At 44.0% G+C, this 12535-nt stretch overlaps 2 protein-coding genes across 4 annotated transcripts; both read right to left on the bottom strand.

The window, feature by feature from the left end:
* Positions 1 to 1339: 1339 nt before the first annotated feature.
* LOC130520751 (ribonuclease inhibitor-like) lies at positions 1340 to 7434 on the bottom strand. Of its 3 annotated transcripts, none has more exons than XR_008949031.1 (5): positions 7291 to 7434; positions 7007 to 7182; positions 6537 to 6710; positions 3803 to 4354; positions 1340 to 2197 (listed from the first exon to the last, which is right to left on the bottom strand). XR_008949031.1 is itself a non-coding variant. In XM_057024474.1 (3 exons), the coding sequence occupies exons 1-3, from the start codon at positions 7323 to 7325 to the stop codon at positions 4135 to 4137; spliced, it is 429 nt and encodes a 142-aa protein (XP_056880454.1). In that variant the 5' UTR covers positions 7326 to 7398; the 3' UTR covers positions 4074 to 4134. The 3 variants fall into 3 exon arrangements, 1 of the variants encoding a protein (XP_056880454.1); XR_008949030.1 differs by lacking the exon at positions 1340 to 2197 and adding an exon at positions 2949 to 3274; XM_057024474.1 differs by lacking the exons at positions 1340 to 2197; positions 7007 to 7182 and having other exon boundaries at positions 4074 to 4354; positions 7291 to 7398.
* A 2280-nt stretch (positions 7435 to 9714) lies between these two features.
* On the bottom strand, positions 9715 to 12249 carry LOC130520750 (NACHT, LRR and PYD domains-containing protein 3-like). The gene is made up of 4 exons (XM_057024472.1): positions 12202 to 12249; positions 10726 to 10827; positions 10343 to 10455; positions 9715 to 10243 (listed from the first exon to the last, which is right to left on the bottom strand). Exons 2-4 carry the CDS (start codon positions 10824 to 10826, stop codon positions 9729 to 9731), a joined length of 729 nt encoding a protein of 242 aa, XP_056880452.1. The 5' UTR covers position 10827; positions 12202 to 12249; the 3' UTR covers positions 9715 to 9728.
* Between the last annotated feature and the right edge of the window lie 286 nt (positions 12250 to 12535).

Here is a 12535-nt window from a genome sequence, read left to right as displayed (position 1 = left end):
CAGCTCCAGACTCCTCTCTCCTCCTTCTCCTCCTCCTCCACAGCTCCAGACTCCTCTCTCCTCCTCCTCTCTCCTCCTCCTCCTCCACCGCTCCAGACTCCTCTCTCCTCCTTCTCCTCCTCTCTCCTCCTCCTCCACAGCTCCAGACTCCTCTCTCCTCCTCCTCCACAGCTCCAGTCCCAGCCCAGTGCTCAGGGTCCGGGTGCCGGCCCCACAGCGCCCCCATCTGCCCGGGCTTGGCGCTGCTGCAGACCTCCAGTCTGCACCATGAACCAGGGGCTCCAGCAGCCAGTGCAGAGATCTGGACTCCTGGACTTCTCCCATTTAAAAAGAGCTCAGGATTTAAAAAGGTTCCAGCCTTTTTTCCAGTCTTTCTCAAACTTAATCTTAAAAACTAATCATTAAAAGTGGGAGATAAGGATAAAAAACTTTATGATCCACATCGGGGAAATGACACGTTACAGCAGTAGCCCATGGTGTACAGTACAGGACAGTACTAAAAGATAAAAAATAAAAATAAAAATAAAAATAAAAAGACTCTTATGTTATGTACATTGCTATACTGTATATCCAAATCTCTCCGTTTACTGATGGGACGTTGAATCGTCAATACGCGGATTCATACATTTAGAACTGGACGTTGCACCAGAACTGGAAGCGCGGACTGATACATTTTAACAGCGGTCCTGCTTCAGCCCTCCGGGGCTTAATAACAAAATACGAAAAATACAAAATTTTAATTTTGGAAACATTGTTGTCGGTGTTCGACTTGCCGGCTTTTGCAAAATTGCTAAATACGCGCTAGCATGCCTGTTTTAAGCTATCGTAGCGGTATGTTTTACCATGCCCGCGCCCTATAATCCGGAGCGCCTGATGTATGTGTTAAATACAGAAATAGCACCGTAACTGAGGCTGCACCTTTATACGGCGCGCCCTTTGGTCGCGAACATACGGTATATAGAACATAGGGCACGTTTGTGCGTGATATCACTCCGCGTCTGCGCAACGACCACAACCTCCTATCTTTAGTATTACTGCGCCAACTGGTGGTCTTTTGGGTTGAGGATAACGGTGATCTATATGTACCTATATGTAGCTATAGCGTCATTGGCCTCCACTCCAGCCACTCCTGGTAGTTCCTCAAAAACACTGAGTTTCTAGTGGATGCACAATCTGTGGAAGCCAATATAGAAACTTCTGAAGAGCCAAAGTTCTTGCAACAAAAATATAGTCCCCAATTAGGTTGTTTTGTTATCACACGACCCCGCCCCCATTATCTTAAGAGAATATAAAAGAATGAGTGGAGACAGAAGAGAGAATGAGACGTTTTTGGGGCGTGTCGCTCTTGATTTTGTGTTTATTTTTGCAGTAAACTTAAAGGAGGCCTTTTCACTTTATGTTTGATTCCATTTAAGCTGATATTCCATTCTTGACATCTTTAAATTTACCGTACAGTATCATGGGAGATTTATTTGGTCATTTTGCTTCTTTTTATTTCCTATTTCCCACATTTATTCATAGTTTTTATTAGATTGCAATAAATCCTATAACATTGAACAGACTGACTAAAGTCAAATGAGCTGCGGTTCCCACCGATATCCGTCATTCTGATGGGTTTTTGCTGGCTGCAGCTGAAATATTCCAATGCTCCATGTCACAGAGACAGTAAATACTAAACCCTAAAGATTCTGAAGGCATGATGTAAAATAGTAACGTATAATACAGACATTTGAAGAGACAATTAAGAGAATGTTTCATGCTTCTAAGAGTGGCCGAGGAGCCATTTAGAACTTTATAAAGATGCATTGTGTGATACCAGGAACTAATTTAACTTCAAGGCGAAGCTGCTTCTGCTTTGTCGACCATCGACTGATCTCCTGAAAGTCCACCAGCGCTTTTTAAAAACTGAATTTTTCATCTATGGAGGGAGTAGACGGCAGATGTTTCCACAGATGCTCTTCACCAGTGGTCAGTGAGTGATGCAGCAGATGAGCGGGAGTTGACTGGCTTCAACCAGCTACTGACTCAATGTCTCCAGCCCATAGTGTGGATTCTCTACGAGATCAGACAGCAGCTTCACTCCTGAATCCTTCAGCTGGTTCTGACTCAGGTCCAGTTCTCTGAGATGGGAGGGATTGGACCTCAGCGCCGAGGCCAGAGAGCCACAGCTGATCCTGATAACCTGCAGCTCCTTAATCTAAATAAAGAAGGGAAACTTTTATAAGGTTATAAGTGAAACCAGTATTAATCTGAAAGGTTAATCAAAGGCATGATCTGTAAATATTTAATTTAGTTACAGGTTAAAAAATGATAGTAATATGTAATGACCACAATTCCAACCTCTCAGGTTTGCACTGTTCCAAAGGAGAATATATATTGTTCTGGCCCTCACTCTTCCCAGGTTCTCCCACCTCTTTCCCTCCATCTCATCATGGAGATCCATCTCACCTGTGGCTCATCTTTAAAGGCACAACCTGTCTTAGATGACTTCCTGTCTCCCTCACCATCTCCCTCCTCGTTGGCTGGTGTCTACCAGGCACCCTGTCTAGTTTTGTCTAATTTTGGTACATCTGTGGGCTTTTTCATTGTCCTTAAATCAATTTATCATGAATAAGTGGTCCCCGTGTGGCCCCCCCTCCTGAAGGAACTGGGCACAACACACACACTCAGACAGTGTGAGGACCCTCGGATGGAATAATGGACATTTTTGAGAATGGTGTTTACCTCAGAGTTTCCAGTCGGCAGTTTGGAAAGTGGAGAAAACCACAGAGCAGCTTCACTCCTGGATCCGCAGCTGGTTCACTCAGGTCCAGTTCTCTGAGATGGGAGGGATTGGACCTCAGCGCCGAGGCCAGAGAGCCACAGCTGATCTCTGATAAGCTGCAGTAGTTTATCTGAAAAATGCAGGATGAGGTTATACGGAGCAGGTCTGCATGTTATCTGCGTCAGTACTGAACCTACGTTAGTTCTTAGTTGGGTCAGACCTGAATTCACGATATTCCAAGGAATTTTTTTAATGTGGTGCATCACAGCAGTGTTGAGAACAGCCTCACTTCACCATCTTAGCAGCTGGTATATAGGTAGAAACATGAAGACTGACCTGAGCCTCTCCAGTTTACAGTTTGGACTCTCCAGTCCAGAACAGAGCCGCTTCACTCCTGAATCCTGCACCTGGTTCCCACTCAGGTCCAGTTCTCTGAGATGGGAGGGATTGGACCTCAGCGCCGAGGCCAGAGAGTCACAGCTGATCTCTGATAAGCTGCAGCTCCTTAATCTAAATAAAGAAGGGAAACTTTTATAAGGTTATAAGTGAAACCAGTATTAATCTGAAAGGTTAATCAAAGGCATGATCTGTAAATATTTAATTTAGTACAGGTTAAAAAATGATAGTAATATGTAATTACCACAATTCCAACCTCTCAGGTTTGCACTGTTCCAGAGGAGAATCTATATTGTTCTGGCCCTCACTTTTCCCAGGTTCTCCCACCTCTTTCCCTCCCATCTCATCATGGAGATCCATCTCACCTGTGGCTCATCTTTAAAGGCACAACCTGTCTTAGATGATTCCTGTCTCCTCACCATCTCCCTCCTCGTTGGCTGGTGTCTACCAGGCACCCTCACCTAGTTTTGTCTAATTTTGGTTCCCATCTGTGGGCTTTTTCATTGTCCTTAAATCAATTTATCATGAATAAGTGGTCCCCGTGTGGCCCTCCCTCCTGAAGGAACTGGGCACAACACACAATCAGAAAAAGTGTGAGGACCCTCGGATGGAATAATGGACATTTTTGAGAATGGTGTTTACCTCAGAGTTTCCAGTCGGCAGTTTGGATCCTGGAGAAAACCACAGAGCAGCTTCACTCCTGGATCCTGCAGCTGGTTCTGACCCAGGTCCAGTTCTCTGAGATGGGAGGGATTGGACCTCAGCGCCGAGGCCAGAGAGTCACAGCTGATCTCTGATAAGCTGCAGTCAAACAATCTGAAAAATGCAGGATGAGGTTATACGGTGCAGGTCTGCATGTTATCTGCGTCAGTACTAAACCAACGTTAGTTCTTAGTTGGGTCAGACCTGAATTCACGATATTCCAAGAATTTTTTAATGTGGTGCATCACAGCAGTGTTGAGAACAGCCTCACTTCACCATCTTAGCAGCTGGTATATAGGTAGAAACATGAAGACTGACCTGAGCCTCTCCAGTTTACAGTTTGGACTCTCCAGTCCAGAACAGAGCCGCTTCACTCCTGAATCCTGCAACGTGTTGGAGCTCAGGTCCAGAACCCTCAGATGGGAGAGGTTGGACTTCAGAGCTGAGGCCACAGAATCACAGCTGGTCTCTGATAAACTGCAGTCACTTAGTCTAAAATAACAATTATTTTGAGAGAAGTCAAATAAAAATCAACATGTACCAGAGCAAAACACAGCTTACAAGCAACAAACCTCTGGTCCTGCACCGGCTTATCTGCCGTATGTTCCTATTTTGGGTTCTTTCAGGGCGGTTGGACAAGATCTACAGCGTATGTAAAGTGTGTGTGGGTCAAAATACCTTCCAAGTTTGTGAGACCACATTTCTCAATAGCACTCAACTCTTGTCAGGAGTTGGGCCAAAGCGACCCACTCCTGATAGCTTGTGGGCGATGCTGCAGCGACCCTGCAATCCCTACACTCTCTGGTGAAACCAAATCAAAGGTTTTAGACACTGCTGGATGCTGGAAGGGTGGCTATAGTCTGGACGCATCGTTCCCCTGACTGCACATTTCTCCAACAATGATTGGCAGCTGGTGTCACTTGTTCTCCAGATGAGAGAAGGAAAGAGAGCCCCCCCACAGTGTGTTTGATTGCCCCACTGCAAGCTCAATGCTGCCAGAAAACATTGCAGGAGCATCAATTCCCCTCAGGGCATCAACAAGGAGCTCAGGAAAAGGTGCAGCTGCCACCTACTAGAGACAAGCACACTGAGCTGAGATTCAAAGCCCTCTCCTCCCAAGAGAAGAGCTTGTTTGTTGGAGGCTCTTCTGGGCGATACCTGGTGCCACAGCTCCAGCTCAGCCCGTCTCTGGAGCTGAGGTGGAGCTTAGCAAGTTTCATGGTTCTCCACCACTTCCTCTCGCTGAGGACCTTCTCAGCTGGTGGTTTCTGCTCCACCTTCCAAGTTGAGCAGGTGATACTTCTGCATTCCTGCCACCAGTGTCTCTGCAGAAAGACTCTTCTCTACTGTTTTATATTAGATTGTAGAAAATTAGGATTTTTGGTTGATGTCTTAGATGTTGTTGACTAAGAGCAGGTTTTTCTTTAATAACACAGAAAGATTCGATGAGAAGAGCAAATGTATTATTTTATGAGCTACTTCCACTACTATTATATACACATACTTCCATATTGTCTTAGATTGCAGCTGCATTTATTGCATCGTTCATAGAAAGTCATATTTGTGAGGAGAAAAACTCCAATAAGGTCATTTTCTTTAATGATCATTACAAAAGAAGGAGGCGATGAACAACAGATTTATCTAAATTTTGTGAAAACTTATGGATGGAAACCTTTTTAAAATGGTTGCATTGTGTGAATCGGGGCGGCACGGTGGTGTGGTGGTTAGCACTGTTGCCTCACAGCCCGGTTTCGATCCCCGGTTGGCACTGAGGCTGGGGACTTTCTGTGTGGAGTTTGCATGTTCTCCCTGTGCCTGTGTGGGTTCTCTCCGGTACTCCGGCTTCCTCCCACAGTCCAAAGACATGCATGATTGGGGATTAGGCTTATTGGAAACTCTAATTGCCCGTAGGTGTGAGTGAGAGTGAATGGTGTGGTGTCTATATGTGTTAGCCTGCGATTGACTGGCGTCCAGTCCATTGTGGTGGGAATAGGCTCCAGCCCCCCCGGCCCCTCAGTGGAGGAACAAGCGGTAGAAAATGAGTGAGTGAGTGAGAATCGGTGTAGAATCAACTTGTTGACTTCTGATTTGGACTCCAATGGAAGTGAGGTGCAACAATTGTGGATGCTGAAAGCTTCAGATCTTCATGAAGGTTTCTGTGGTTGGACTGACCTGCTGCCCCTTTAAGAGGGAGGCAGGTTTGGGCTTCTGGCTGGAATGAAGCCACCTAAGATGAGAATGACTGCAGGCTTTCGGTACCAAGGTTTAACAGGGTGCTCACTTCACACTTGGGCTTTTCTCTTTTTTGGGATGGCTTTTCTCAGTAGAGAAGGGGCATGGCACACTGCAGCAGCTTTCTTTTGGGGGTTTCTAGTTTTCCTTCTGATCTTTAAAAGACAGGAAGAACCATTTTTGATTGGTCTGAATGTTTGGGCGGTTTTGTGGCCAGCCTAAAATAAAACAAGACAAATCTACAACTGATACTTCCTTTCTAGTCATTGATGACCATCCTCACATGGGACAGATTTCCACAACCAATTTAATACTGCAAATCTGTCCTGTGTGGTCTTTTTTCTGAGAACTGTAACACTACGTTTATAACAAAGATCAAACATGTAAACAGTTATGTCTAACTAGTTACACCTGGGAAAGTACTGGATCATCTCTGACTGACCTGAGAGTCTCCAGCTCACAGAGAGGATCCTGGAGAGCACCACAGAGCAGCTTCACTCCTGGATCCTTCAGCTGGTTCTGACTCAGGTCCAGAACCCTCAGATGGGAGGGATTGGACCTCAGCGCCGAGGCCAGAGAGTCACAGCTGATCTCTGATAACCTGCAGCCACTCAGTCTGGATAAGGAATCATGGCAAGAAATGATCTCTTATGGAGGAAAAGTCATATTACACTTGCTGAAAATCATTATTTCATTTTATTTCATTATTTAATCAGGGCCCTGGAGTCAGGAGAGCTCTGGCCCCCACTGATAAACTGGGATATTACAGCAACAACATAGTTAAAAAGTATCTATAAAATTGACTTTCAATGGCTCATTAAATTCATACTAAACTTCTCTTCTCCAAAAGTCAATGGAGTTTATCTTGAAGCCTTCATTGCTTAGTTATGTCGAAGATAAAAGGAAGCTGACCTGAGAGTCTCCAGCTCACAGAGAGGATCCTGGAGAAAACCACAGAGCTGCTTCACTCCTGGATCCTCTAGACTGAGATGTAGCTCAGCTCCAGAACCCTCAGATGGGAGGGATTGGACCTCAGCGCCGAGGCCAGAGAGCCACAGCTGATCTCTGATAAACTGCAGTAACACAGCCTGGAAAAGGAATAAATGGGCAAATAAAAACACATTTCTAAATCTGAAAATGAAGAGAAAAGCAGAAAATGAAAAGAAATTTAGAAAAGACCACAGAGGCCTCCTGACCTGAGCGTCTCCAGTCTGCAGTTTGGATGCATCATTCCAGAAGACAGTAACTTTACTGCATTATCTGTCAGACTTTGGCTCCATCTTAAGCTCAGCTCCCGTAGATGAGAAGGGTTTGACGTCATTGCTGAGGCCACAACTTCCCAATCACTCGTTGAAAGAAAACTATGAGCAGTCTGTTGTGTTTGGAACAAAAATAGTGAGTCAAACTTTGGGATTTCTAATCAACTTATCTGAGAATCGACCTCAACACAAATGTAGCTCATTTCCTGGAAAAGCTAAATTCAACACCGTAGAGCAACAGTTTGAACGACCATCAGATCTGAAATGCAACTGAATTATTCTCAACATTTGTCTTATTTTAGAACAGCTCATAATTACTCAATATTTAAAATGATTGTAGCAATGGTTTTAAAGAAACGTGCATCTTTTTATCTGTCTATCGGCTCTTTGGATATTTTGCATTTCATCCAATTTGTACGATGGTGCGTCAAGTCTTAATTCAGCGATCCGATCGATGACATCAGAGTCTCTGGTTGCATCGATTGCCCTCAGCTTCTGTTACATCTGCCTGTTCCCTTCAAATCATTTTCACTGCACCTTTTGTTGCTAGTGATGAAGTTGCCACCTAACGGGTGTGGAAAGGCTCAAACAACTTTGTGGGTCACATAAAGGCTCCAAACGGAACCGCCACAAAGACCTAAAACACCCATTTAAACCAACGAGGCCGGCTGTTTTTACGTTGAACAAATGAAGCAAAATAGTCACGTGTCATTAGTTAAAATGTGTTTTTCTGTTGTTAGAATACGATGTATACAAACAAACAAAAGTTATTTAATGACATGACAGTAATTTCATGATAGTCAGTTAACTTGTGGCTCCTATTATTCCTGCCTTATGTTGTTTGTCTGGATTGACCTTTGAACTTATATCCAGCCAGTGTTGAACATTTCTGGATGAATTGTTGTTTTTAATTTATGGACGCTGCAATGGAGATAAAGAATTGAAGGAATGACCACTGGAGGGGGTATTGCTACCTGACATGATCCACTCGCTTGATTTAAACGCCGATGTCCGGCCCCAGAAATCTTTACTTACACGACCTTCCTGCAGTTCCTCACAGCTGGAATCAGGCGACGTCGTCCCTGCACTGAGGTTTTGTACTGCCACAGGTCCAGCTCATCCAGAACCTCCTCTGACATCTGCAGCAGGTAGGCCAGAGCTGAACAGTGGATCTCTGACAGTCTCCTCTCTGATATCTCCCCTGACTTCAGGAACTCTTGGATCTCCTGATGGACTGACTGATCCTTCATCTCCATCAGACAGTGGAAGATGTTGATGCTTCTGTCTGGGGAGAATTCATCACTGTTCCTCCTCCTTCAGGTTGTTGAGGACCTTCTGGATGGTTTCTGGGTGGCTGTCCATCTGATCCAACAGTCCACCCAAGATCCTCTGATTGGACTCCAGAGAGAGACCATGAAGGAAGCGAACAAACAAGTCCAGGTGGCCATTTTTACTTTTAAGAGATTTCATTAGTGCTCTCCTGAGGAAGTCATCAAGAGATGTGATTGGTTCAGAATATTCTAGGAACTGACTTATAACCGCTGTGTCTTTCCTGGTGTAACGTGGGGAACATGTAGACGGCAGCCAGAAACTCCTGAATGCTCAGATGAACAAAGCAGTAGACTGATTTCTGGAAGATCACACTCTCTCTATTGAAAATCTCTGTACAAACTCCTGAGTACACCGACACCTCGGAGACGTCCAGTCCACATCGCTCCAGGTCTTCTGAGTAGAACATGATGTTTCCTTTCTCCAGATGTTCAAACGCCAGCCGACCCACTTCAGAAGGAGTTCTTTATCAGCCTCAGTCAGTTCCTCTGGTCTCTGCTTTCCTCCATACTTCTGCTTCTTCCTCTTTATCTGAACCCTCAGGAAGTGTGAGTAGAGGTCAGTCAGTTTCCCTGGTCTCTTTCCTCCATACTTTTGCTTCTTCCTCTTTATCTGAACCATCAGGAAGTGTGATAGAGGTCATCGGGTTTGGGGCAGCTCTCCTCTCTGGTCTCTGGTCATCATGTCCTCCAGAACTATAGCATGATCCAGCAGAAAACTGGGATCAGACACATGATGTGGAGGCTCCTGGAGGCCTTGATGTGTGAGATGATTCTCTTGGACAGATCTTCATCACTGAACCTCCTCCTGAAGTACTCCTCCTTCTGGGAGTCAGTGAAGCCTCGTACTTCTGTGATCCTGTCAACACACGAGGGAGGAATCTGATAGGCTGCTGCAGGTCTGGAGGTGATCCAGATGAGAGCTGAGGGAAGCAGGTTCCCCTGGATGAGGTTCACCAGGAGCACGTCAACGGACGATACTTGTGTGACATCAGAGATGAGCTGATGGTTGTTGAAACCAGTGAAAATCTGCTTTCATCCAGGCCATCAAAGATGAACAAAGTTTCCAGACACAGTCATCTTCTGCTCTGATCTTCTGTAATGTTGGATGGAAAACAGAAGCAGTGAGAGAAGACTGTGCTGCTCATCTCTGATCAAGTTCAGCTCCCTGCATGAGAGCGGAAGCACCAGACTGATGTCTTGGTTCTCCAAACCTTCTGCCCAGTCCAGACTGAACTTCTGCACTGAGAAGGTTTTTCCAACGCCGGCGACACCGTTGGTCAGAACCACTCTGATGTGTCTCTGTTGCTCAGATAAGACTTTGAAGATGTCCTGGCACTTGATTGGAGTGTCCTGGATGTTCTTCTGGGAGGTTCTCTCAAGCTGTCTCACCTCATGTTGTGTGTCCACCTCCTCACTTTGTCCCTCAGTGATGTAGAGCTCAGTGTAGATCTTGTTCAGCAGGGTTCCACTTCCTGCTTCATGAGTTCCTTCAGTCACATGTTCACATCTTCTCTTCAGACTCATCTTATGACCTTCTATCACCTCCTGCAGATCACTTCCTGAACATAAGTAAACCAATGATTTCCATCTTAATAAATCATCAACACAACTACAAATTCATGACATCACAAATTAAATCTCATATTGAACAGTTTTACTTTGTTTGGGCTTCATTTCAGCATCTCCAGATCTGCTTCCAGATTGTGAACAAGAGGACTCTCCTGGTGGAGCTGCCTGGTCCCAGTTTGATAGGATGTGCTCCCCCCTCTCACTATGAAACACATCTCTATTAGTCCTTTGATTTATAGGATGAAAGAACCTGATCAAGACTCAATATTGTTCCAGCATTTATGTCTGAATTCATCTTTCAGTTTAAACCTGATTCTTGTTTCTAATCAACAATATTCACATTAAGTCTGTAACTATATGACTGTCTGAGGTTTAAGTGTTAAACATCTCCAATAATAAACTCACAACCTGCTGCTGTTAATGTGACTAACAGCTGCCACACAAACACATCATCACGCTTTAGTTTTCTTACATTTCCTCTGAACTTCTGAAGTTTATTACTCCAGCTTTGGACATGTCACTCTTCAGGGACACACAGCTGGGCACTGTGGACTCTGCTCTGTCCTCGTCCATCCTGAGGAAACATCAGAAATAGTGATGAGACTGTGATGAAGGTAAATAATCTGGAGAGGTTGGAGTTCAATAATCCCAATTCACTGCATTTTTATCAAACAGGAACATTTCTAATCCATTCTGGATAACAACTGAATCAATAAATCAATGATGTCTCTGTATAATTTTCATGTTTTCAGAGTTGAAGCTGCTTTTTTTAACTGTTTCCTGCAGTGAGAAAAGAACTGGCACCTTTTCCAGCCCCTCATCCTGCAGCACTGAATGTGCTCTAAAGTTCTTTCCAGAGCAAACGTCTCTGCACTTGCAGCAACATGTTGTAGTCATGGATCCGTGAGGAGAACCGGATACAGGAAACGCCCCCACTTTGATCCCAAAACCCAACTGGTGGCCAACGGTGGTCCGGCAACGACGGGGACGCTGGTCCATCGGGCCACAACACTGGTTTTCCACAGGCCAACATGGTGAAAGGACTGTCTTTCAGCAGCCACTAAATTATCTGGTGCTACATAAACATACTAGTCAGGACTTTTTAACTTCCCTCCTTTGTTCCCCTCTTCAATTATTTCTATGATCCAAGTCCTCAAAGATCACTGCTCTATTTAAAATAGATGAAAGAAATGACACCCACTCCTGCATTTCTTTCACAGTGGTTCCACAACATAGAACAATAAACCACTGGGAGAAAAAACGTGCAACATGAACCCAAAATCCTGTTGGTGTCCTGTGATCCTGTGTGGATTTATTTATTAGTTTATTGTCTTAAATTGGTCCGGCTGAGAGATGCTAACTTGCCCACGATTAGATGTTGTTTGACAGGTAATATCAAAATATCCAGCTGTGACCTGGACTGTTGAACAGCTCTAATAACTCTAAGAGCTTTTCACCTGTCACAAAAAAGTTTTAAAATGTTGTTAATACCTGTTAAGACTCTCTAACAACATTAACAGCATAATACTCACTTTACACTCACCTTGTCGCTCTTCCTGCTTCGTCTGAACAGAATAGTTTCACTTTTAAAACCTAATCAACAGCTTCATGCCGTATATATTACTACCATTAAAGCATTCTGGGAGGGTTTAAAGTTCTTTTAGGATCAGTAGCAAAGAGCAGAAACATAAACTAAACTTCACTTAGAAAGACTATTCAACTATAACTAAAGACAGACTATAAGAAAGTTAAATAAGACCTCTTCATTTATAATGTATAACGATGTTTTGTGCTAAAACTAAATATGAAGTCTCGTTGAATTTTCTTAAGCCAAGAATTCTTCTGCTCTATGCAGCTCTTCAATAGTAACAAAATGTTTTCAAATCTTGATTTTATCTCCAAACACAACTGTCAATTCTTTTCAATAATGCTCTTCGTTTCCACTCACCTTGTCGGTCTTCAGTCTTCCTGCTCAGTCTGAAAGGAAAACTTTTACCTTTCCTTTTTCCTCTGTTAATGAACAACTTTATGGCTGTTGATTAATATTCCACTACTATAAAAGCATTCTGGGAGGGTTCAAGATTAAGAGTTGTTTCGCTATTTTAATGCCATAAATATGTTTTTGCATTTAAATTAAAACTGACTAACTTAGTTAAATAAATAAATAAGATTTATGATGCCTCACAGATTTGAAAGACTTGTAAAAGCAGCATATTTCTGCAGCCCTGGAGTCCAGGAGGAGCAGCAGAGGTCAGAATGTGTCGGAGCGCGTTTAACTATTG

Source organism: Takifugu flavidus, unplaced genomic scaffold, assembly GCF_003711565.1.
Source record: "Takifugu flavidus isolate HTHZ2018 unplaced genomic scaffold, ASM371156v2 ctg507, whole genome shotgun sequence".
Lineage (NCBI taxonomy): Eukaryota > Metazoa > Chordata > Actinopteri > Tetraodontiformes > Tetraodontidae > Takifugu > Takifugu flavidus.
The sequence above is the reverse complement of the archived record's forward strand: the minus strand, read 5'-3'. Positions and strand labels throughout refer to the sequence as shown.